This window comes from Dreissena polymorpha, chromosome 2 (genome assembly GCF_020536995.1).
Source record: "Dreissena polymorpha isolate Duluth1 chromosome 2, UMN_Dpol_1.0, whole genome shotgun sequence".
NCBI classification, from domain to species: Eukaryota; Metazoa; Mollusca; class Bivalvia; order Myida; family Dreissenidae; genus Dreissena; species Dreissena polymorpha.
The window spans coordinates 65,083,070-65,110,241 of record NC_068356.1 but is presented as its reverse complement, the minus strand read 5'-3'; the positions used below and the strand labels follow the sequence as shown (position 1 = coordinate 65,110,241).

At 35.9% G+C, this 27,172-nt stretch overlaps 1 protein-coding gene and 1 long non-coding RNA gene across 2 annotated transcripts in view; both read left to right on the top strand.

Annotated features, from left to right (window-relative positions):
* Positions 1-27,172, top strand: part of LOC127869779 (protein sidekick-like) — a 78,045-nt gene that overhangs the window by 1,288 nt on the left and 49,585 nt on the right. Inside the window, exons 2-15 of the mRNA XM_052412440.1 lie at positions 7,968-8,249; positions 8,896-9,195; positions 10,774-10,882; positions 11,606-11,823; positions 13,933-14,089; positions 14,573-14,820; positions 15,106-15,261; positions 16,195-16,488; positions 17,666-17,806; positions 19,403-19,585; positions 20,258-20,559; positions 23,614-23,849; positions 25,786-25,886; positions 26,476-26,574. Of these exons, the coding sequence (XP_052268400.1) occupies positions 7,968-8,249; positions 8,896-9,195; positions 10,774-10,882; positions 11,606-11,823; positions 13,933-14,089; positions 14,573-14,820; positions 15,106-15,261; positions 16,195-16,488; positions 17,666-17,806; positions 19,403-19,585; positions 20,258-20,559; positions 23,614-23,849; positions 25,786-25,886; positions 26,476-26,574 (2,826 nt within the window). The remainder of the gene's footprint in view (positions 1-7,967; positions 8,250-8,895; positions 9,196-10,773; positions 10,883-11,605; positions 11,824-13,932; positions 14,090-14,572; positions 14,821-15,105; positions 15,262-16,194; positions 16,489-17,665; positions 17,807-19,402; positions 19,586-20,257; positions 20,560-23,613; positions 23,850-25,785; positions 25,887-26,475; positions 26,575-27,172) is intronic.
* LOC127867366 (uncharacterized) lies at positions 20,810-21,333 on the top strand. The gene is made up of 2 exons (XR_008043464.1): positions 20,810-21,024; positions 21,187-21,333. It is a non-coding gene; the product is annotated as an uncharacterized LOC127867366 (long non-coding RNA).

Sequence of the window (27,172 nt, the reverse complement as noted above, 5' to 3'; positions counted from 1 at the left end):
TATTAAATAAAGTAATTCTGATGTATGTCTCATTGCCATAAGCAGCAAACTGTCTTTTATGCACTAGTTGAAATTCTTAAAAAAAGTTGTTTTAAAAAGTTATTTGAAATAAAGCACCACATACCGTTGTGTTAATTAAAGTTTAATTGTGAACCCCACAAAGTCATGTGATCCTGCACCCTGATCAAGCTGATTTGATATTTTTAGTGAAAGTTAACAATTTCTATATTAAATTGATTCTCTTGTGTGTACATTCTTTTTTAACAACAGTGTGATCAATTCATTCTATAATTCAAAACTATGCTTGATTGTACTGTTTTTCATGCTATTTTCACTAATTAGTTAAGTTTCCTACTCATTTGTGATGAGCTAATATTGATTTAATTTATTATAATCGTTAATACTTTTAACATTTTGAACCTATTGCAACCAACGTTGTAATATTAGCTACGATCGCTAAAATACACTTCCATTCAATAAAAAATAGTATTGAACTATTGATCAAATAATATTGTTAGGAAAATATATTCGCAAAATCAGCACAGGATAGGGATCCAGATTTGTTCAAATTTGAAGTACATGTAATCATGCACAGTACTTTGGTTGTAAGCGCCAATGCATATTTAAACGGACATGGATTGAATAATTAAAGAAGAAATTTGTGTTGGGCAAATATGATACCAGACATACATAACATTAACTGTTGCTTGTATGGCAGAAACATGATCAGAGTGTGTCTATGCTTCTGATGCTTATTCAGGGCTATCTTTCCTAATTTTGTGAAGAAGTGAAGGTATGCTGCTTTTTTAAGAGTTGTTAATATTTCAAAATAGTGAGCAATTAATTGAGCAGCTAAACCCCCAAGGTGAATTTATTAAAATGATGTCCAAAATAACAAGCCAAGTGCAGGATAAATCAATTTCTAAAAGAGAAACACCTGGTACACTCTAGTGTACAGTTACAGAACAGAAGAAACAGGGAATACTATCAGCCTCCAACCAAAAAACTTAAAAACGTGTTAAATGCAACAGAAAATCAAACAAACCCCTAAAGAGTAAAAAGGCACAAGACTTTATAAAGACGTTAACACAAACTCATAATTGACTTAAATTTAACTTTTACAAGGTTCTGTCATGTTATCAGATGATATTTACTGAAAAAATGCGCTATGATAAGGTTCAAACCCTGTTATGCTTTACTATGTAAATTGTTGTATTGAAGTTTTGTGTGTGACATTTTTCATATATTTTGTTTGGATTAGTGATAGTCCTGTAAATTATACACAGAACCACAATGTAAGTTTAAAGCCCCAGTCCAGAAATACCATACATTGTATCTACCAATTATTTAATTATTGTTGGATAAAATGTGTTGGTTTTGCTTGTGCCATTTTTATGCCCGCGGTAGGGTGGCATATAGCAGTTCAACTGTCCGTCAGTCAGTCCGTCTGAAAACTTTAACATTGGCCATAACCAGGTTTTTTTTTCCACTTTTTGGGAAGATAGCCCATGGCTTTGGAATTGGGAATTTTATCGGCATTTTCATGAAATTGGGAAAATAAATTCATTAGCCTTTTTTCCACACGAAAAGTCCACTGATTAGGGAAATACTAAATTTCATATAACTCTTTACAATCATTCAAATTAAAAGAAAAAAATCATATAATACTTTGTTAGATGTAATTGAATTACAATTGAGATAAAGTACACATAAGACTTCTTTCCAAAAAAAAAAAAAAAAAAAAAATTTTTTTTTTTTTTTTTTTTGAAATTGGGAATTTTTTGCCACATTTTGGGAAAAAAGTATACTTTTTGGGATTGGGAACATAGCCGAATTTCAGCTATAAAATCGGGCCAAAAAAAAACCTGATAACTTTTGCAATGTTAAAGATAGCAACTTGATATTTGGCATGCATGTGTATCTCATGGAGCTGCACATTTTGAGTGGTGAAAGGTCATCCTTCACGGTCAAAGGTCAAAAAAACAAATCCAAGGGATTTCTATTTATCATTTGGCAGGTACAGATCATTTTTACAAGGGAAGTAATATTTTTTAAAGGGATATAATAAAAAACAAAAATTAATCAATCAAAGCGGCGCAGTAGGGGGCATTGTGTTTCTGAAAGATATTACACAATACACCTGCTTTAACAATATATTTGAAGATATCATTATTTGGTTTATTGAATCTAATTCATAATGCGTTAAATAAGGGAACATACAAATAATTATCATAATTTATATGTACCCTAACTACCCTTTTCAAATACAATAGCTGAGTAGTGACTGAGTAGTAGTCTTTTCTGAGTTGCAAGAAGACAAAAAGGCAACGAGGCAGTCAAATTGTTTTATGAACACAAACCAGGCATTGTTACAGATTACCACAATCAGTGCATTTGTTTCATGGGGTATCAAGTAATACCCCTGTTCAATTGTTCAGAGTGCCTCATCAGTAGTTACCCACATTCCAAACTCTACTTTTTATACTTTCCCAGTGTCAGGTTTCAAAAACTGTACCTTCACAGTGTTTGTTGATACAGTATTACCGCCATATTCCTTCTTCTCTGATTATCTTCTTTGAAGCATTGTCAACTGATCATTTATTTTATTGTATGTAGTATTCTTAAGTTGTCTTCTTAGAATAAGGACAGTTACACTTATTACTTAATGAATATGGCATGAAATTATCTTACAATGTTGTCTTTTGGGGCATACTGTAAACGTATAGAAATTAGTCGGTATGAAATTTCGTTGTTTAATAAAAAACAACTAATTCGTTGACACGTAATTTCGTGGATTTCAAATTTTCGGGGAAGATTGACAGTCATAATAATTAAACTTTTCTTAAAACAACCAGAGTAATAACGAAGAATAATCTGCTAATCTTTGTTGACAGCAAGGCTTGAGCTTAATGTGCACTGAAGCTTGAAAGTGTTGCCGAAAATTGTCGACAAGAGCGAAAAAGCGGCGATCCTGTGGGTCCCCGCTCGCTAAGTAACAATTGAGTAATAAGGTCCCCAAAATACACATGTGAAAACTGTTATGTCTCTTTTAACTTTAATTGGCACTAATTAACATATGTGATAAATCTGCAAACTGTTAATTTGACGACGTCTCTTAAAAGAGAACAATCGTTGATGTACAGTTTAAATTCCGTGCTTTATTTAAAGTAACATTACTACTTAAAATCAACGAAAATTGCGTACAATTGTTCGTAAAATAAACTTAACCAATTAAAAATCAGTGTTCCTAATGGCAATTGCCAAAATTTCAACGCCAGATGTGGTCTGGTAAAATAGATGTTTGTAGATACAAAATACTCGTTTTTATTATTGTTTTGCATTATCTATTCATACGACACATGAACACTACCATGGTGTTCGTGTGTCGTATGAAAAGATATATTCGCAGGAATTAATTGTTGCTACAAATAAATCAAAACAAGCATTGTGTATTAACAAAAATCTATGTAATCATACCACATCTATTTTGGCTATTGCTACAAGGAACACTGATTGTTAAGGTGTTAACTTTATTTTACGAAATACTTAACAAAATTTTCGTTGATTTTGAGCGTTATAGAGACTTTAAAAAGTATTATTAACCAAACACTTGTCAAGAAAACAACATATTGTATTACCTAGCATATCTCAATCAAATATCTCAGATAACCGAAAACAATAGAGAATGTCGGAAATGACATTCGGAAAGGACCGATTTCGGATTAAAAATGTAAAAATAATCGTTGGTACTTGAATTCGTGGTTCAGCGGAACAACGAAATCCACGAAAATTCATACCACACGAAATTTAATGGTTTCACCTGAGCGATCAATCACCGTCCGGCGTCCGTCCGTCTGTCTGTAAACAATTTGTAAACATCTTCTTCTACTAAACCATTGAGCCAATTTCAACTAAATTTTATGTGGAGCATCCCTAGGTCATGGGACAAAAAAATTGTTAATTTTTTTTTGATCACATGACCAAGATGGCCGCCATGACCATATATGATAAAAACCTTAAAAAATCTTCTTGTCAGAAACCGCTCATCAGATTTTCAAAAAATTTCACAGGGATGACCTTTGAAGGCTCCCCTGAAAAAGTTGTTCAAAGAAATTAGATTCGTCAAAAAACATGGCCGCAGGATCTCGTTGAACTTTGCATGTTTATTCGTTTTTTCCTATTTTGTGAGGACACGAACTCTATACAAAATGAGCATTATTGGTCATTGAAGTACAGAATTATCTCCCCTTGAATTGAGAAAATGGTGTTTATGCAATAAAGTCCAAATTTTTCATCCAATTCTTTCCAAACTTGCACAGTGTCTTCATATCAATGAAGACTCGAGCCCTGTCGAAAATGAGCAACATCGGACCATTAAGTCCAGAATTATCTCCCCTTGAGATGGCAGATTTAGAAATAATTATAGTGTACCCTTTTTTACCATTAAGGGTGCTATGAGAGTTAAGGATTGGCTGGCTACAGGCCAAGTCTCTCTCTCCCGGCCAGTTTAACCCTTCCCCTATTACAATTCTCTTCTGATGCCTTTGCTGCAGACCACATTTGAGAACACTGAATCAAAATATTGCTCTGGTAGGGTAGAATCATTGTGGGAAAATGAGAAATTGTTCAGTCCAAAATGTGTTGATTGGTAAAGTGTTAAATGGATACAAAAATAATCCGAGTTACCCTTTTCCTAATGCAAACACTTGATGCCTCATCAGCTGATGATATTTTGAGAATTTTGAGAAAAAAGATAAATCTGTTCAAAACAAGCAAAGATTTCTTGTATCTCAATGATTTCAACTTCAATTGCATAACTATACATCATTGAAGAAGTTGTTTCAATTCATGATGTCTTTAAGCCTTTTACATTAATTTAGACTCTTCCAAAATCAAAGCATATCCCCCCATACATACACTATTGCATAATCAAACTCTGGCATTCTCATAAACCCTTAACCCACAACAGTTAATTCTTTCTGCAAATGTTTGTGACTGTGGAAATCGTTGAAATAAAAGGAGAAATTGCTGAAATTAGCATTTTCTCCTGTCATCACAATGCTTCCTACCCTATTAAATCAGTTTCTTCTTATTCCATTATAATTTAATTTGTCGTCTGCAACCTCTTTCAGTTTGGAAAAGGGTTAACTACCAGAAATCAATTAATGCTGTAGTTTTGTTGATGAGAAATTATTTTTCCTTTAAAATGGGAGTTGATTATTGCTTAGGAAATTGCTCTGGTAGGGTTGAATCATTATGGGAATTTGAGAAATTGTTCAGTCCAAAATATGTTGATTGGTAAAGGGTTAAATGGATACCATTTTTTTCCAAGTTACCCTTTTCCTTATGCGAACATGGGTTGCCTGTTTAGTCGGTTATATCTTGTCAATTTTGAAAAAAAAGAGGAATCTCTTCAAAACAAGCAAAAATTCCTTTTATCTCAATGTTTAAGTCCACTTTTTAGCGTACCTGAGCAGATCATATTCTCCTCCTAAACCATTGAGCCAATTTCAACCAAATTTCATGTGGAGCATCCCTACGTAATGGGAAAAAAATATTGTTAAAAAAATTTGGTCACATAATCAAGCTGGCTGCCATGCCCATATTTGGTCAAAACCTTAAAAAATCTTCTTGTCAGAAACGGCTCGTCGGATTTTCAATTTTTTTACAGGGATGATCCTTAAAGGCTACCCTAAAAAAGTTGTTCAAGAAAATTTGTTTCGTCGAAAAACATGGCCGCAGGAGCTCGTTGAACTTTGCATGTTTATACGTTTTTTGCATATTTTGTGAAAACTTTGAAAATCTTCTTGTCCATAACCATAAGGCCTAGGGCTACCAAATTTGGTATGTGGTGAAATCTTATAGTCCTCTACCAAGTTTGTTCAAATAATGTCCCAGGGGTCAAATTTCACCCTGCCCCATGGTCACAGAATAGAACATATGCTTATAAAGGACCTTTTTAGTGAAAACTTTAAAAATCTTCTTGTCAATTACCATTGGGCCTAGGGCTATTAAATTTGTTCAGGTGAGCGATTTAGGGCCAATGTGGCCCTTGTTATTAAAAAAATATCTTCCTGTATTCAATGTTAGTTACATGACTCACATTTGTTTGTATGATGACATGTAAGCCACAGGTTGAGTACATTCTTTGTAATGGCCTTACATACTTGAAATATGATGATAATCTCTATAGATGTCACAATACATTACTTTTTTTCAATTTCATGCTAGGTTTGTCTACATTGTATTTTTAACTTTCCCATGTCTTTAATTAATAAATTAATTAACAAAAAAGAGATAACACATATTCTCGTTGATAATTGAATTATTTGCTGTTATCAAAATAAGCAGTCAGTTTGTGAGTTAAAACTTGAGAACATTAAATTGTTACAAGCAGTTTTTTGCTAAGCATCTATTAAGACATATCATTAATTAATCAATTTATAACTTGAAGAATTAAAACTGAGCTTTGTCCACCACATTCATAATTATAATTAAGTTACTCCTTAGCTAAATAAAAGACTATAGATGATTTAATTCATGTTTTCAACTCTGTTACTTAGAAAGCAAAGATTGCAACATTTATTAAATTATTGGTAGAAAATAGTGTCTGTCTAGATTCAATTGTTAGAGCAAGCGCAATTTTAAAGTAAAACATATTTCTTTTCCATTTTTGATATATTATAAGACATGAGCACAAATCACAGTATACCGTGATGTAATAAAAGTTATGTGTACTTATTTGTGATGAACATTTCTGTCAAACATTTTCAGAATATTAAATGCTGCAATCTAGTATTTTTGACTGTTTAACCAAAAGTAAACAACACAACTGTAAACATTTTGTCTTAAATATTTTAGGCTTAACCCAAATCGCTGGCATGCATTATTTTAAGCCCAGTTTTCCCAGAAGGTGGCTCAATTTGTTGTTCATTTGTACATGAAAGCAATGAAACAGGCCAACATCATATAGCTAGATGATTATAACTATACTTGATCAAACACAATAGGCTGAGGGTCTAAATGACTTGATTTATGACTTGATTCATGTTGTTGGGTCTGGGTACACCAGATAAGGCACTCTTTGTACATAACATGCAACAATTGCTTTCAAATGTATAGCAGTTGTATGTTATGTGCAAAACAATCGAATTTAAAGGTAAGAATGCTGTTATTTAAGCCATTTTTGCGCTATATCCAGTTTATTTGTGTTACAAATACATGCACTAACAATAAAGTAGATATCAGCAGGCAATGTTTGGCATTTAAATTGCTGCCTAAATTATAAACCAAGGTCTGCTCTTTTGGTTGTGTTTAATGAATAATAGCAGTGGTTATTATTTGAAAACAAGTGCTACATGTTATTTTGACAATTTAATATAAAGCTATACAGAGAATTCAATTTGCATGTCATTGACAAATTGTTCTAAGTTAGTTATTCTTATCCACGCCATGTCAAAATAAGATCGGATCTCTGCAAATTGTTTGTTCATGAGTCTAAAATACAATTTTACAATTAACATGTAATATAATAATTTCCTCCTGCAAATACCAAGTATCATATTTAAAAAAGGAATAATGTTTTAAGTAATATTTAATATAATTACAATCTTTTCTGTATACCGTATTCAGGGACTTAAACCAGTTATAAGATATTTAAATATTTAATGCATTATGTATTAAGTTTGTATTTGATTATTTACCAATAACTTATAATTTCACATTTATTTTGCTTGGTATTCTATATTACAGAGTCTTTGACCTAACTTTTTTCATGAAAAATCTATTGTAATTACACACAACAACAACAAAAAACAAACAAACAATCTTCACTATAATCAAAGCTGAAATATTTGGTCAGATGTTTGTTTAAAACAAAGATCTTTGATTTATAACTGCATTTTACAGATATAAATTTGCCATATTTGTTAAAATTTTTATTATCTTCAAACTTGATTTCTAATTAGCAGAGCAGAATGTGTTCCCACCCACAAGCTTCAGTGAGGTCCCGAATGGGGACATGTACCAGGCAGAAGGATCGAACAAAGTGCTCACATGTAAAACAAGCAGTTTGCCTACGCCCGAGTATGGTTGGCTGAAGAACGACCAGTACATCACAAACTTTAGTACAACAGGCTACCAGTTTCGGTTCACCAATACCAAGCGCAATGACACGGGTTACTACCGTTGCGAAGCCAGGAACACTTTGGGTGCCTTGCTCAGTGCCCCTGCGGTTGTCACTGTCGCTTGTAAGATACTTTATTATTTTTCAAAAGATTTGTAACTTCAGGAAATGGCCATGATTTCATTTAGAAGCATTTTCATTTTAAGACCTGCATGCGTAAAATTATCAAATGTGATGTGAAACAGAGCTTTTTTCATGCTTAAGTTTTTAGACAGCCTAATTTACCTGATGTACATAAACACAGTTTTTTTCAATAGATTTGTCCATACTTAGCTTTTTATTATCCTCTGCATTGTCCTTCCATCTGTTAGTCTGTCCTTGTGTCTGTCTGTCACATAATTTTATAATGACTATATCTCAAAAACTTATTAAGATACAAACAAGAATCTTCATGGTTGTAAAGATAAAGATGGCAGAGGATATCAATTTAACGAATTTGCTTGTTTTATTTTTAATTCTCATAACAACTTTTTTGTATGTTCACCTTAACACTGCATTCTGATTCTCAGGTGACCTGCTTTTGATTTACTTTCCTATTTCCTGTTTAAATTCAAATCAACTCATAAATATTGCTGACCAAAACTTCCATTGGAATTTAACTTTCAATCTTTTTTTGGCAGTTCTCAGTCATGCTAAAACATAATTACTTGTAAGAAATTTTGGAATTCTCTGCACGTGCCTAAAAAAGCCAATGAATGTTCTTGTTTCAGATATGGATGACTTTGAAAATTCCTCTCATATCTTCAATATGAGCATATCATCGGGACAAGCTATTGTTCTTCCAATGCCGCCAGTTAAAAGTGTTCCTTTCCCAAAATCCATCTCATGGACAAGGAATCAAATCCCGCTCAGTGTATACGACCCACGGTACCAGATCTCTATAGATGGTGCACTAGTATTGCTGGATCAAACCACAACAGACAGCAACAAAATTTACCATGTTACGGCAACGAATACCCACTCTGCTGGTCTTGAAATGTTAGGACCCCAATACCATGTTACTGTTACAGGTAATGTTGTTATAACTATAATTAACTGAAATTATTTTTTTTCTGCATATTAAGTCTGATCCCCAGTCACACCTATATTAAGGTACAAGTTAAAGGCCATGTGGGTATTTGTTCACCATGATTAAAAATCTATGAGCTGACAGACCATTTTAATGCTTATGTGTCAATTTTAATATCATTAATACTATGAAGTGTTGATAGCGATTTTATAAATGTACCTGTTTCTCTGAAAAGCAATTGATTGGTGAAAAGTTGATGGCATTACCCAGCCCTTGAACTTCCAAATAATGTTATCCCCACAGGGAGCAGCTATTTTTAAGTCACTCTGTTGTTAAGTCTGTCTGTCTGTCAGTCTGTCGGTTTCTGTCCCCATTAAATGATATGCGTTGAGCGAACTACTGTCACATTTCTCACGCCATTCATTTGAAGCTTAAAATATGTTGAAACCATGAAACCTGGGTGGTTGCACATTTCTGACCTATTTGCCCTTGAACAAATATGAAAAAGCAATTGAGGGGCATTATTTATGACATTGACAAAACTCGTCAACCTAGGGAAAAAACTAGTGTTTCCCGAGAAAGTAGCCCATACAACTCTCAGACCCGACATAGTGCTATGGTCAAAGGCGGCGAAGCGGGTGATCCTTGAAGAGCTAACTGTGCCATGGGAGGAGAGGATCGACGAGGCCTATGAGCTGAAGAAAGCTAAATACCAGGATCTGGCAGAAGTATGCAGAGGTAGAGGCTGGAAGACATGGATCTTTCCGATGGAAGTCGGATGCAGAGGATTTCCATCACAGTCGGTGTGGAAGATGCTTGGAGCGCCGAAGGAAGAGTCAGGAAGACTTCAATCCATGCCCTTGGCAAGACAGCTGAACGAGCATCCAGTTGGCTCTGGTTAAGACGCAGCAAACCAAATTGGCAGCCATTGTAGACGAGGTAGTGATTGGCCATCACAATCTGCCTCGCCACCTTGAGGTTGTACCAAGCATAAGGGGGCGAAACAACCTATGACAGGTGGAGCTTGGCTGACGACGTCTACGTTCAGCAGTTGATACTGTATCATCACATCGTTGTTTCAATGCTAAAATGCTTAGGATATGTGTCTAGCATTGTCAAAAGTTGAAAACTACCAAAATTATTCCAAGCAAAACTTGATGAATCAATGGTCAGAAAGTTAAGATTTCCAATTTTCACAAGCATATGCCAGCTGTCAAATAAAAAAAATCATACATTATTAAAACTGAAAACAGTATAACAAATCATTGTTTATATATTTACTTCATTTTGAATGACAATAGAGCCTTGAATTAATGAACATACACGTTTTTTTTATTACATGATAAGCCGTTTGGGAAATCAGGGCTTTTTGCATGTGAGTAATGTGATGTCCCAGATAAGTCTGTGTAGTGTAGTCAGGGAACAACACTTTCCACCAACACTTAGAAGAGACTTGTCATCGAAAAATACCATAAAAGTGCAAAGTGTCACTCCAGAGTAGACTGTGTGTGCATTAAGCTCAGTTTTCCCAGAACCAGGCTCATAATATCAGTTACCATGTATCTGTGTGCACTTACAGAGTCTGGGTTAACAGCTGTCCCTGCAAGCATCGTAGTGGGACCGAAGAATGTAACCGTGGTGCAGGATGTTGGAGACAGCATAAAGCTCGAGTGCATATGTAATGCCAGGTACCACACACACTTTGCTGAGTGAATTTAATCTTCTTTTTGATAAAAACTGAACATTTAACTTTTTTAGGGCTGCTTCTGATGTGTAGCCTCTGGATTGGAAAGCCTGTTCCGATTTTGGGTACATTTAAATTGAATGTCGTATCATGAATTTTTTCACCAGACATTTATGTTATTTCGATCATATGTAAAATTAAGCATCATTACTGTTTGGCTTAAGCAATAAAGCCTTTTTGCAACTAGTAAGTGAAATAGGTATGGTAACATATAAATGAAATGCATAAGAAATGGGTTCATTGGGGTAGGAATGGCACGCCAGCTGTTTGGATTATCTACTTTGCACAATTGAAAATTGGATTGGCAGGTCCGTTGTTTCTGTGTTTTAGCTCGGCTGTTTTCGGATAAAACCCGAGGTATTGTCAAAGCAAGCTCGCTGTCCGGCGTCTGCCGTCCGTGTCGTGCTTAAACCTTAACATAGGCTTTAAAATCAAAGTTCTTCCACATACAACTTTGAAACTTCATCTGTAGATGCACTTTGATGAGTTCTACATGCCACACCCATTTTGGGGTCACTAGGTCAAAGGTCAAGGTCACTTTTGACAAGCTTTAATTTTTTCAAAACTGCACCCACAGCCGAGCATTGGCACCTGCTTTGCCGGCTCTTGTTATTTTTCACACTAATCTTGACGTCATATTTTGACCTTGTATCTTTCTTTCTTTTAGGCCATTGTCAAGCCTGATAGTCCGCTGGTTCAGAATGGTCAACGGAGTGAAAACAGAAGTCGTTGACAGCATTGACTTTTTGTTGCCTGTTTCGGAGAAAAATAGAACGTTGACCATAAAAAACTACAAACCCAGCCACAGCGGACTTTATATTTGCGAGGCCATGCTGCTTGGGGATTCTAAGCCTGTCACTGCGAATGCTACTCTTGAAGTGCATGGTGAGTATTTGTGTGGTGTTCTGAGAAAACTGGGCATAATGCATGTGCGTAAAGTGTCGTCCCAGATTAGCCTGTGCAGTCTGCACAGGCTAATCAGGGACGACACTTAATGCCTAAATTGGATTTTTGCTAAGAAGAGACTTCATTTAAATGAAAAATGTCATACAAGCAGAAAGTGTCGTCTCTGATTAGCCTAATATGGGACGACACTTTATTCACATTCATTATGCCCAGTTTTCTCAGAATGAGTCACATTTGAGCCTAGCTCTGTGAAAAAGAGGTAATAGATACTGTAAGATGCAAAATTGAAAAAGGTGCGCTCTAAGAAAAGGGGGTTTACTGAATGTGTTTAAGCGTTGTAACCGATTAGCCTGTGCAGTTTGCATAAGCTCATCAGGGACTACATTTTCCATCTTAACAAGATTTTTTTCAAGAAGAGTATTCCTTAATAGGAAAAAATACAATAAATGCAGAAAGTGTCGTCCCCATAAATAAGCTGCATGTTCTAAACTTTTGATGGATGAATTTGATCAATTTTTATAACAATTGATTTTTGTTGTGGAGTCTAGTAGTTTGGTATGCTGATACAACATGTAGTATAGTAGTGAGTGCTCCATCTAGGCCTTAATAGGGGCACATCACCACCCGCCTGCCCTTTGACCTCCTTTATGACCTTTTTGATCTGATCTCATAATTATGTAGAAAGAAAATGAATGTAACCAAATTGGTGTCCCGTGAAATATAAATATTTCATAAAACAAACCAAACTTTTGATAACTGAGCTATTTAAAGTTAAGAGATATAATATATTGCTCTCAGTATTTTCTCTCAGATTGAGCATCAGTTATTTGTAAAAGCATTTTGTTGTAAGTGCAAATTTGCTATGGGCATTACATTCTTTTATAACACATGCTTGAATTTTAATGTGAAACTTGATCATGAGTATGACTTTAAAATATGTTCTATAATGGATTAAATGAGAAGTCTTAAATATGTAATTCTAGCCATATATACAAAGGATTCAGGCGTCAATTTATTTAGCGTGAACCCTTTGAGTTACCAAATTTCATTAAACATTCATATATTCTTCCTTGGGAGGACATAGATTTTATGCTTCAGTATGGCTTATTTTTCATTTCAAATTACATACGTTTGACACAAATCTTTACAATGTAGGAAGTAACTATTTTGTGAATATTATGGAATTCTTCCTTTTTTAGAAATTGTTGTTGTTATTAATGGCTTCTCTGAAGTGAGATATACTGAATGGAGGATATGCTTACATAACATATTTAATACAAAAAGATGGTATTTGTTGGAAATGTATTTTGCTCCATCAAACATATGGAGAAACCATTCAGTAAATTATTTCAGTACATCTGTTCATTTAATAGACTTTCTCCTGGTTCTAGCTTTTGGAAAAACCCACCAATAGGTGGGTACAAATAAAGCTGACTTCATGAAAGATCCATTTAAAATCACATTTGATATCAACTGTTCACTGTTTTAAGTAAATCATCATTGGTGAATAATATGAGTCAGTGTTGTCTGTACCTAAACATATGATTTTTCCAAACTGTGGGGATACTGAAATAGGAAATTTGCGTCATAATATTGGTTATTTAGGGTCTAATTAATTACATCTTTCAATGAAGATAAAAATAAACACATGTTTTATGGCTGGTATTATTTGAACCCAGACTATTTCACTGTGGATAAGTGGATAAGGTGACTGCCTTGTGACTAGGAGGTCACAGGTTGATCCCCACTGTAGGGGTAATCTTAATACCCCCCCCCCCCCCCCCAAAAAAAAAAAGACACCAAGTACTGGTTCTAGCCAGGAAACAGATTTCAGGGCATCTTTCAATAAACCTTCAGCTTTCTATGCAACAGAGTAAAATTAATAGGTTTAAACTATTTCACATCTCTAAGCTTTAAACTATTTCACATCTCTTAGCTTCAAACTATTTCACATCTCTTAGCTTTAAACTATTTCACATCTCTTAGCTTTAAATTATTTCACATCTCATAGCTTTAAACTATTTCACACCTCTTAGCTTTAAACTTTTTCACATCTTTTAGCTTTAAACTGTTTCACATCTCTTTCAGTGAGCCCATCGTTCGTCAACTCTCCGCTCCTGCAGGAGACCCTCAAAGACTATGGAGAGAGTATCACTCTGAGCTGCTCAGGACAGGGTATCCCTACCCCTACTCGGCACTGGTACTTCAACGCCAAGAAGTTAGACTCTGCCAGCTCAAATGACAGGTACATGCTGAGTATGGGCAAGACACATTTTTGTAGTCAATTATTTTTGTTTCGGTCAGAAGCATTAATTTAGTCTGTGCCTGTCAGTATGCAGGAAACGTTTAGTTTGAAATATGTTTAACATCAGGTGATTTCCATATCTAGATTGAATTATCTTAATTTACAAAGTATATTACTGTGAATCTTTGGCTTAATTTACACATCAGAATGTTCTCTCCTCCATGCATACTTAATTGACAGCCTTTCGTGTCCTTCTAACCATAATCAAGTTATTCTGCGTAAAATAGAAAACCTGTAATTTCTCTATTCAGTGTGTACTAAATTTACAACTTTAACTTGCTAAGCATAAACACAAATCGGATCAAGTGCTAAAACGTACAAATAAATATCTCTCTCTCCAGTGCCCACATAATTCACTGCAATATGTTTCCACCTTTAACAAAATTGAATTTCACTTAAACATAAATTACACATTATTTCCAGTGCATACACAATCCACAGCAATGGCTCACTAACCATTAACAAGATCCTGCTGGACAACGACGGTGTCTACCAGTGTTTCCTTAGGAATGCAGCCGGTGAGACTTACAGGGTCGTCCGTCTCAAGGTCAACAGCTCACCACCGGAGCTGCTAGAACCACCTACCAATGTCACGGTTATCGAGGGGAACGAGGTGTTACTGAAATGTCGCACCAGGGGTGCACCAAAGCCTGTCGTAACTTGGACAAAGAGTGAGTTTTCATGTGATAAGCCAGTATTTGAGTTGCATTTTGGGAAATATGGGCTTTATGCATGTGCAGAAAGTGTTGCCCCATATTCGAATGTGCAGTCCTGCACAGACTGCTGATGGACTACAACCAAACTAGATTTTCACTAAAAAGAGACATCCTTTAAAAGGAAAATACAATAAAAGTGAAAAGTTTCATCCCTGATTAGCCTGTGGACACCACAAGCTTATCTCAACCACACTCAACGCACATGCATATGGACATTTATATTTATGTATACATTTACAGAAACCAACCAAGATGAGCGTCCAGCGGATGGCCGCATACTGGACAATGGTGACCTTCTGATAGGGTCTGCGCATCCCAGCCACACAGGCCTCTACTCCTGCAATGCTTCCAACAGTCATGGCTTCATCACAGCCTCTGCTCAGCTCACCGTATATGGTAAAGTCCCAGTGATTTTTTGTGTCAAATTTTGCGCCAAGATCTGCCTCATTCCCATTCTCAAAAGTATGTTTTCCTACATGACTGCCTAAAAGGTAAAATCTGAGTAAATATTTTATTTAAATAAATTACTTGCAACATTTAGTTCATTTTCTTCTCAAGCTCTGAAAGTTGAACCTTTGAAAATATAATATTTAAAACATTTTTATTTTTGTCAAGTTTTGGGACTCTTATTCTGCCCCATTCTCAATCTAAGAAAGTAAATATATTTTCCCCAAATACCTTAAATAACAAATTGAAACTTTCTGAATATTTGTTATATATATAAATATAAATATAATATCAATTACATTTTTATTCTCAATTTAAAGCATTTGTTTGCACAGACAAATGGACAACACAAATATTAGTAAAACTAACACTGTTTTTCTCAATTCAAAGGGCCCTTGCCCTATTCCCAAAATGTTGAAAAGAATACTGTGTTAATAAACCCTTTACTACTTAGATACATATTTTTACACATTCAAGTAACTCTCAGTCTGTTTAGGTTTTATGCTGTTTGATGCTCATCATTATCTAAGGGTTGGAATTGAAGCCTTTAAAACTTGAATCTAGTGAGACAGGTTTTAATTAAATTAAACTTTCTAAGGGACTGCACATGTTTAAAAATACGTATCTAAGTGTTAAAGGGTTAAATGGCTAAAACCAGAACAGTTTACGAGTTTCATACTGTCAAGGTTGTATGCAATATGCTGCTTGTCATTATCTTAGGGTTGGAAATTAAGCCTTTAAAACTTGAAGCTTGTAAGAAAGATGTATAAGTTGGTGCTTAAGGGACTACAAACACGTTGAAATGCATATCTAAGTGGTAAAGAGTTAAAGTGCATATATGTTGTTGTCTGAAACATCTTATCATTTGACATTCTTTTCCAGTAAAAACCCAGATAATGCTACCGCCCCAGGGTGGCAAGTTCATTCGAGCTTCCACAGTGGAATTATTGTGTGGAGTGTCCCACGATCCTGGTATAGCAGTCACCTGGCAGTGGGTGTTCAAGGACAAGGTGAACTCAAACAGTGTGGTCATTGGGTCAGGAGGTCACATGACCATAGGTCAGGACGGAAAGCTGACCATCAACGGCATACGTCTGGACAACGTCGGCAATTACACTTGCAATGTCGTGTCAGCTGGTGGCAATGATTCGAAAACAGTGGTGTTGGAAGTTATAGGTAAGATGCAATCTTCTGTATACCATAGGTTACAGTTCATTATGCGTTGTTCTTTACCTCAGATTTCCAATTTAAATAGCTGGTGCGAGTGATACATTGATACATTTTATGCTGACTACTAACTAGCCATTTTATGTCAGATTTGCTATTTGTCATGTCTTAAAATCTTTTTTCCTCCATTTTGGCGTCAAAAACCCATGGTTGTGCGCTTTACACTGCAAAGTACAGTAAAAACAAGAAAACAAAAACAGAAATTTTGTGTAGTAAAATATACATGGAAAATCATATTCAATGATGTTGCATTTTTGGATGCAATGTCAGATATGAAACTTTTAAGCAATAACCAGACTACCCCACTATTATTTTAAGAAAAGACTGTTTAAAAATATCAGCATTTTAACAGAAACACATTTGGACAATATCATTTTTATGCCCTCTGATTGATAGATCAGGGGTATATTGTTTTTGTCCTCTCTGTTTGTCTGTCATTCTGTCCAAAACTTTAACCTTGGTTAAAGTTTGATAACTTTTCCAATATTGAACATAACAACTTGATATTTACCATGCATGTGTATCTCATGGAGCTGCTAATTTTGAGTGGTGAAAAGTCAAGGTATACGTCATCCGTCAAGGTCAAAGGTCAAATATCATTGTATTTTTTTTCCAAAAACTTGAACCTTTGTTTAAGTTTTATCATAACTTTTTTAATATTGAACACAGCAACTTCATATTTGGCATGCATGTGTGTCTCGTGGAGGTGCACATTTTGAGTGGTGAAAGGTCAAGGTCATCCTTCAAGGTCAAAGGTCAAAAATTAAAAAAAAATAATAAATCATTTCTCCATTCAATCTCTTAATTACTTCTTGTGGAGCTGCACATTTTGAGTGGTGAAAGGTCATAGGGTGGCATATAGTTTTTTTACTGTTCGTCAGTCAGTCCGTCCGTTCGAAAACTTTAACATTGGTCATAACTTTTGCAATATTGAAGATAGCAACTTGATATTTGGCATGCATGTGTATCTCATGGAGTTGCACATTTTGAGTGGTGAAAGGTCAAGGTCATCCTCTAAGGTCAAAGGTCAAATATATGGCTTCAAAGCGGCGCAGTAGGGGGCATTGTGTTTTTGACAAACACATCTCTTGTTTTATAAAAAATGTTTCAACATCGGTTGTTTCAGAATTACCTAGCCCACCAATCATCGACAGTGTCGTTCTTGACTCGGAAGATGTGAGGGCAGTCATTGTGCAGTTTAAACCGGATTATGATGGCAACACACCAATACGGAATTTTACCATACAGTACAAAGAAGTTAAAATAGGTAGACTGCAGTTGTTTATTTTTGTTACTCTTAAGCATTTATTATGCCCCCCTTCGAAGAAGAGGGGGTATATTGTTTTGCACATGTCGGTCGGTCCTTTCGGTTGGTTCATCGGTCCGTCGGTCGGTCCGTCGGTCGATCTGTCAACCAAATGGTTTCGGGATGATAACTCAAGAATGCTTAGGCCTAGGATCATGAAACTTCATGGGGTACATTGATCATTACTGGCAGATGACCCCTATTGATTTTCAGGTCACTAGGTTAAAGGGCAAGGCAAGGTCACAGTGACTTAAAACAGTAAAATGGTTTCTGGATGATAACTCAAGAATGCTAAGGCCTAGGATCATGAAACTTCATAGGTACATTGATCAAGACTGGAAGATGACCCCTATTGATTTTCAGGTCACTAGGTCAAAAGTCAAGGTCACAGTGACTTGAAACATCGACTGGCAGATGACCCCTATTGTTTTTCCGGTCACAAGATCAAAGGTCAAGGTCACAGTGACTTGAAACAGTTAAATGGTTCCCGGATGATAACTCAAGAACGCTTAGGTCTAGGATCATGACACTTCATAGGTTCATTGATCATGATTGGCAGATGACCCCCATTGACATTCAGGTCACTAGGTCAAAGGTCAAGGTCACAGTGACTCAAAATAGTAAATGGTTTCCAGATGATATATATACATATATATAAACTATTGATACATTGGTCAAAACTAGCCACTCCCAAGTATTGCATAGTTTATATTGTCTTATTTGTCAATATTTGAAAAAATCTTCGGTGAAACAAAAAGGCAAAGAGGTTTAATATTTGACTTGTATTGATGCTCTACTAAGGTTCTTCAGATCATGCCTATCAGATCAAAATAGGCCCTTCCTGGGGGAGTGGAGGGATGAAATGTTTTGTATAGAATTGAAATTTGGTGTGTGATATCAGATGGTGAACCAATACAAAGGCTGTCCAAAATCTTGCCACTCCCCATCATAGATGAGCAATCTATGGAAATTTATGCTGATTGGTTTCTATTCTGGGTTTGCTCAAAAGTGTATCAAGTAGGAATACATTTTTGAGGACAAAATCTTGTCCTATTCTGGACCAAATAGTTATGTATAAAAAAATTGTTTTGAAATCTATAAAAAGAATGTCAAAGAGTCATACAAATTCTATTTAATTGGTTTGGATCCAGACAAAGTGAAGGCTGTAAGTGATCTGACAGCAATAACATACAATTTGAACAAAATAGCCCAATCCTTTATTTTGGCCTGCTTTGGAAAACTAGGCTAAATGCATGTTTTTAAAGTGTAATGCCATAATAGCCTGTGCAGTTCGCACATGCTAAATAGAGACGGCACTTTCAGCCTAAAGTTAATTTTTGTTGAGATGAGACTTCCTTCAAACCAAAAAATGTATACAAGTGGAATGTGTTGACCCTGATTAGCCTATGTGGACTGGATCTCTTCACATTTCAAGTCAAAGTGAAAGCTTTCAGTAGTCTTACATAAAAATAACAAAATAATGAATAAGATTGGAAACAAAACAGCCCTATCATTCATTTATCAAATAAAACTATTCCACTGCCTGTTGTTTGACAGACGAGACGACGGAGTACTGGCAGACGTCCAGTCCTCAGATATTGGCCAGTGCCAGGGTCACCACAGTTAGGGGGCTGCGTCCTGCGCGCAGATACCAGTTCAGAATGTTTGCCATCAACGACGTGGGCGAGGGTGTACCAAGCTCCGCAGAACCGCGCATACCCATAGAGATGCCGCAACAGCGTAAGCTTGCATTTCTATATACAGTGTACCCAGTATAATCAGGGATATTATTTCTCCTCCTTTAAGCTGAGTTTCCTCCTTTAATAAAAAAATATGCATGAACCATTTATAGATTTGGAAACAAATGAAGCTTTTAATTGAATCCTGTAAGGGGTAAGGCATTCTCTCCCCTTTGGTGGTTATAGAATGACACCCCTGATAATCATATTCAATTTAGGTAACTTCTTGTTGGTTTCAGCTCACTTAAGCACAAAATGCTCATGGTGAGCTAGTGTGGTAGATTGCCCTCCAGCATTGATCTTCATGTGTTGTTAGTTGTCGTTTACAATTTGCTTCAAACGACATCTCCTAAACCCCTTGGCTTATTTCTACAAAACTTCACTGGTTTTGTCCTTGGGTGACGCATTTTTGGGAAGTTGTTCAATTGGTCTGTCCTTTATCTTAGGTAGGTGACCAGGGCTTAAAATATACTTACAAAATGGAAACTTAAAAAAAATCTCTTAAACTTCAATGCTCATAGGTTTAATATTTGGTGCTTAACTAACATTGTCTGTATTTATGGAAATGAGGATGATGACGAAGATGGGTAAAAGTTACAATGATGAGGATGATGATTTCTTTATAATAATGCAGATGATAATGATAGACTATGCTGATTTTGTCTATTTCCAGCCCCAAGCGCTCCACCCAAAGGATTCCTGGGACGGACTACAGGGAACCAGTCTATCACGCTGTTCTGGCAGGCACCTGACGAGGAGTCCCTCAATGGCATACTGCTGGGCTACATCATACGCTTCAAGCCGTTCGGATATACCTGGGAAATGTCTTCTCAACTGAGGAACGTGTCGCTGTCTCAGATTAACCCCGGAAATCCAAGCTTTGAGTTGACTGGATTGGAGTACTTTTCGAAATACGACATTCAGATCGCTGCGTATAACGTCAAAGGGACGGGTGTTTATTCTGGCTCAATAACGGTAAGTTTCTTAAGAAATGTATCTCATGCATTTTAATTTCCTATAAAGTGAACCATTGTTTTTTTCTTAAAAGTTGTGTATAGCAAATAATACACAAAAAGTTGGGCATTATTATTATTACAAGTCATGTAAGTATGTTGTATGCTCTTTCAGTTAAACAAGTACTTTTTAGTATTAAAATAGTATTAGCTTTGTCTGTGCAAAAATTCAGCACTCTGGGCCTTTCTTGCTCTCATTTTATTAACCAGGTTTTCCGAAGGAAAAAACTGGTTATTAGATTGGCGAATGCTGGCGGGCTGGCTGGCTGGCGGGCTGGCGGAATAAGCTTGTCCGGGCCATAACTATGTCGTTCATTGTCAGATTTTAAAATCATTTGGCACATTTGTTCACCATCATTGGACGGTGTGTCGCGCGAAATAATTACGTCGATATCTCCAAGGTCAAGGTCACACTTTGAGTTCAAAGGTCAAAAATGGCCATAAATGAGCTTGTCCGAGCCATAACTATGTCGTTCATCGTCAGATTTTAAAATCATTTGGCACATTTGTTAACCATCATTGGACGGTGTGTCGCGCGAAATAATTACGTCGATATCTCCAAGGTCAAGGTCACACTTTGAGTTCAAAGGTCAAAAATGGCCATAAATGAGCTTGTCCTGGCCATAACTATGTCATTCATTGTGAGATTTTAAAATCATTTGGCACATTTGTTCACCATCATGGGACGGTGTGTCCCACGAAAGAATCATGTCAATATCTCCAATGTCAAGGTCGCCACGACTAAAAATAGATTTAAAAAAAAAAAAAAAAACTTACAAAGGGGGTTAATTTTTTTTGGTCATTTCAAAAGTTCAGTTTGAGTTTTCTCCCTTTATCAGATTTTTTTTTCACAATGAAAACCTGGTTTTGTGACAATTTTGTCCCTTGTTATCTTTTTTAGTTAGACTATTTGACTCCTAGTGTGAGCAATACAACTCACTTAAATGTCAGCATTGGCGTCTGCATACAATGTATTGCTAATGTTAAAGTAACATCCCTATATAACTGCTTCTACTTCATGTATCCAATTACAACATCACAACATTAATGTGTTTATTGTCTTTGTGTGAGGTCACTTATCAAGTTTCATATTTATGAACTTGAAGGTTCAATTAAATTCATCTGAAATATGAACCTTTTAGTAAAATTCAAGTTTACATTTTAGTGCAACTCCTTAATGTATCTGGGTCTGAGTAGTCACCAAAATCTATAATTTTGACTAATGTTTTTTATGTAGAAAAGCCAGGTTAAAGTTTGCGTTATAGTCGAAATTGTATGTAACAAAGACATGTCTATTCGCTAATATGCAGACGATGCTTGCAAAGTAAATTAAATTCAAGTAAATTAATTGTTATAAGGTGCAAATTTACTTTCTTGGCAAGGTCACAATATTTGTTTTCAATGTATAAATTGTCTGCGTTAAGTTTGCATGCACTTAATAACTTCCTCAGATATTCAACTAAAAATTTGTCATACTATCAGCTGACTGACAGAAAATGTACATTATACTATAAAAGTATTACACGCTGTCTTGGGACAACTGTTGGTAGTATGAGCCTTGGCATGGGATAACTGGGCTTAATGCATGTGCATGACGTGTTGTCTGCACAGGCTAATCAGGTACAACACTTTCCGCTTTTACAGAATTGCTTATTAAAAGGAAGTCTCTTCTTAGCAAAAAACATGTTGAGGCAGAAAGTGTGGTCTGCATAAGCTTATCTTGGCAGGGGTCTAGCTAGGTTCAAAATTTAGGGAGAAGTCACTTCTCCCAAAGGCCAAAATAGGGAGAAGTGGCAACTTTTCGAGGAGAAATGGTACTTTTGCATCCAGTTTTCAAGCTTAGCTCAAAATTTCGGGAGCTGTCACTTCTGTACAGTTGCGTAATAGGTCTTCATTTTACATGTATTTTGCGGCAAATTAAAGGAGAAGTATTTCCGTTCAGCTTTCAATCAACTCTTCACTTGTCTTATACCCCTCATTAAATTTGCCAATTATCATTAATCAAAAACAATCTTATTTCACACATTGGGGGACAACATTTACAAATACAAACACACACTCACTTAAGTGTTCATTTTTGTTATTGATGTATTTAACTGAGTTAAAGTTATATATTTAACACTTAACATGCTATTTATGTGATGACTGATAAGCTTTTTCAATAATAGAGGCTGAAATGGGTGATGGAATTCAAAAGGCTCCATTTCATTTATAATAAGAGATGTTAAGTGTATGAAACCTACATTTTTCTTATTTCTAATTGATTGTAAATTATTCTGGTAATTTTTATTATTTTTTTCCTGTACAGGTTTATCAAATAAAACTTCAAGTTTAACAAAACCAGTAATATTCATAATCTTCTTACTTCCTTGTAAATTTTAAGAAAATCAAGATTAAATCGAATTTATATTGTGCTACAATTTTTTAAAATAAAAATTCATTTAAAGTCTCATTTTACAGCACAGATTCCAAATCTTACCCATAAATGAGCCCTATATTTATTGCCAGTGTGCTAGGTTAACTCTTCCCATTTGATCATTCCTTTGTATTGTTTTAATGGGCCATTTAACTTTGCTGAAGTATAGTTATTGGTAGCCAGCACAAGGCAATTAATCAAGGCTTCACCTATGAACAATTTTAAGAACTCTAATAGCTCCCGACTGTGCATTTGAATGTTCAACTTTGCATGACCTGTAAATGGGGCAACTTCTGACTGAGAATTCTCCTGTGTCGAATTCTCCACATCAAATTGATTTGAATGGTCAATGTGTGGCACAAACAAATAATTAAAAGGTGGAGAAGTTATGTCGCCTTCATGAAATTAATTAGCGACATAAAAATATTCCCTTGGCGAGCAAATCGCCCACTTCGCCCACTAGCGAGACCCCTGCTTGGAAAGCACTTAATACACATAAATTAAACCCTGTTTTCCCAAAGTGCGGCTGATTTGTATATTTTTTAAGTAAACTAAAACTTTTGACATTTTTAGTAAATACAATTCCCTTTTAACCAACAGTATGAAACTTGGGAAGGCCACCCAACCTCAGCGCCACGGCAACTGCAAGCCACGACCCAGAACTCCACTGCTGTCAGACTCACTTGGCTGCCTCCTGATCGCCAGAACATCAATGGCCGTAACCTAGGTTACAAGATCCTCTACAACAAGATGGGGGATGCGAGTAGCATTCTATCATTGACAGTGCCACATGATGCTTTGAATCCTATTGGAAATCAGTCGACTACACTGGCTGGGTAAGTTGCTCTTGTTTTTATGCATATAGTCGCCGCTTCATCTTTCTGTTCGTGCACAATTTTTGTCCGGGTTATTTCTCAGCAACTTATGACCGGAATTCAATGAAACTTTATGGGAAGCTTCACTACCAAGAGGAGATGTGCATATTATCAGCGGGTTCTGGTCGGATGATATTTGACAGAGTTAAGGCCCTTTGAAATTTTCCATTAACTGTACATATAGTGCAATTCTTGTCCGGGCTATTTCTCAGCAACTAATGACCGGAATTCAATGAAACTTTATGGGAAGCTTCACTACCAAGAGGAGATAAGCATATTATCAGAGGGTTCTGGTCGGATGATATTTTACAGATTTAAGGCCCTTTGAAATTTTCCATTAACTGTACATATAGTGCAATTCTTGTCCGGGCTATTTCTCAGCAACTAATGACCGGAATTCAATGAAACTTTATGGGAAGCTTTGCTACCAAGAGGAGATGTGCATATTATCAGCGGGTTCTGGTCGGATGATATTTCACAGAGTTATGGCCCTTTGAAATTTTCTATAACAAAATTATTATCCCCCCAACTACTGTGCCCTCAAGACGTTTCCTTTTATCTGAATATATAGTGATATTGTATATATTGTGACAAAAAAACACTTCGGGGAGCATCACCCGTCTCTGATGGTTTCTTGTATTTTGAATTTATCAAGGATTTCAATTAGAGCAGAATCCTGTGTTTTGATGGGAGCATTTTGCAATATACTTATTTTTGACTCCTGCAAATTATCTTCCTTGTATCATTTAACGTTTATAAAATGTGTGTTATGTCACACATATAGTATTTCTTGCAATTTTGTTTGTTTAATTAAAATATACAATTGAACATTTGCAGTGAATGAAACCTATATGGAGAGACAAAATAATTCTGGACCTCAGTATTTTGAACACTTTAAACGATCAAGGTCCGGGTCATTTGACTCCTAATGAAATCCTTGAGTTTATACATTATTGACCAAAATAATTTTGCCTTGGCGTCTTCAAATTTTTACTGTGCTGTGTTGGAATTGAAGAATGTGCTGTAAAGTAATCTGGATATGAACCTGTGTAGGAATTGAAGAATGTGCTGTAAAGTAGTCTGGATATCAACCTGTGTAGGAATTGAAGAATGTGCTGTAAAGTAGTCTGGATATGAATCTGTGTAGGAATTGAAGAATGTGCTGTAAAGTAGTCTGGATATGAACCTGTGTAGGAATTAAAGAATGTGCTGTAAAGTAGTCTGGATATGAACCTGTGTAGGAATTGAAGAATGTGCTGTAAAGTAGTCTGGATATGAACCTGTGTAGGAATTAAAGAATATGCTGTAAAGTAGTCTGGATATGAACCTGTGTAGGAATTAAAGAATATGCTGTAAAGTAGTCTGGATATGAACCTGTGTAGGAATTAAAGAATATGCTGTCAAGAAGTCTGGATATGAACCTGTGTAGGAATTGAAGAATGTGCTGTAAAGTAGTCTGGATATGAACCTGGCTCTTGGAAAAAGACTTATCAGGGATAAGACTTTCTGTGTATATGGTAATTTTCAGTACTTTTCCTTTAAAGAAAGTGTTTTCTTAGCAAAAACCCACTTAAGGCAGGATGTGTTGTTCCTGATTTGCCTGTAGGGATTGCATTAACTCTTTCAGTGCGGGAACGGAATTTTGAAGGCCTTTGCAAACAGTTTGGATCCAGATGAGACGCCACAAAACGTGGCGTCTCATCAGGATCCAAACTGTTTGCTATTCTGATAGTATTCTTTGAAAAAAAATCGAAAAAAATGCTAATTTTAGAAATTAATCAGACGACATTTTAGCAGACAACAAATTTCCCAGCATGCAAAGGGTTATGACCTGTTTACCCTGAGTGCTGCTCATAAGTTGACAGTTGTTGATGTTCAAGTGTTCTGTATATTGCAGGTTGTTCAAGTACACCGAGTACACGATACGCGCGCTGTGTTTCACAGGGGGCGGAGACGGTGTGATTAGTGGATCTGTCACAGTTAGGACAGACGAGGATGGTATGCATAGGTGTAGCTTGAGATCTGTCCTGAGAAAACTGGTCTGAATGCGTGTGCTTAATGTGTAGTCCCAGATTAGCCTGTGCAGTACGCGCAGGCTAATCAGGGACTAAACTTCCCTTTTTCTTTCTTCTAAAGCAAGTTTCTTCTTAGGAAAAATCCTGTTAAGATGGAAAGTGTCATCCCTGATTAGCCTGTGCAAGCTACACTGGCTAATCTGGGATGACACTTTACATGCATTAAGTCAGTTTAGCCAGTAGTTGGCTTGCTTATACATGTACAGCATAATGCTATGTATTTGAAGAATATTTCACATTTCACTGTTAAGTAGAGAGATGAGTATATTTGAAAAGCCATAATAGATTACCTGTAATGCGAGTCCAATAAGATTTTTCAAGCTGTGTGCTCAAGTCCATAGGTCATTATTGATCAAGTGTGCCATTATGATTGCTTACACATCGGTCATGTTTTAATCTTTAAGTCTTTAAAATGTATTTTATTTAAATATGCAATTAGCTTTTAATTTTTATTGAGCGCACATGTTCCATTATTCTTATGAAAGTAATGCATCATGCACCATATATTACAGTTCCCTCCAAGGTTGGCTCCCTTACCGTGACTAACATCACAGATACCTCCATGACAGTTAATTGGACACCACCTCAAGAAGTCAATGGAGTGCTAGTCGGTAAGAACAATTTGGGGTGAATTAATAGAGCCTCAATTTGGGAAAACTGGGCCTAATACATGTGCCAAAAGCTTACTTCAAGATTAGCCTGTGCATTTTGCAGCACAACACTTTCCTTCTACACTGGTTTTCGTTAAGAAATGGCTACCTTTAAACAAAATATTTCATAAAAGCGGAAAGTGTCGTCCATGATTAATCTGTGTGGACTGCACATGCTGGTATGACACATAATGCACATGCATTAAGCCCAGTTTTTCCAGTATAAGACTTGAAAAATCACTTTATATGAGAAACATAACATGTGTCTGTCATTCGTAGAATTATATGTACTATGTTGCTTTATGCATCCAACTTTAAGGTATAAATTGTGAAGCTATTTTTTTGTAGCACATATATGCTGTTAGTTCTCATATGTAATAATGTTAAGTAATGGTCTTAAAATGCCAAATTTTTATTATTATATTTTAAAAGTAGATATCACAATTTATTATGCCCCCCTTCGAAGAAGAGGGGGTATATTGCTTTGCTCATGTCGGTCTGTCAGTCGGTCGGTCGGTCCGTCCACCAGGTGGTTGTCAGACGATAACTCAAGAGCGCT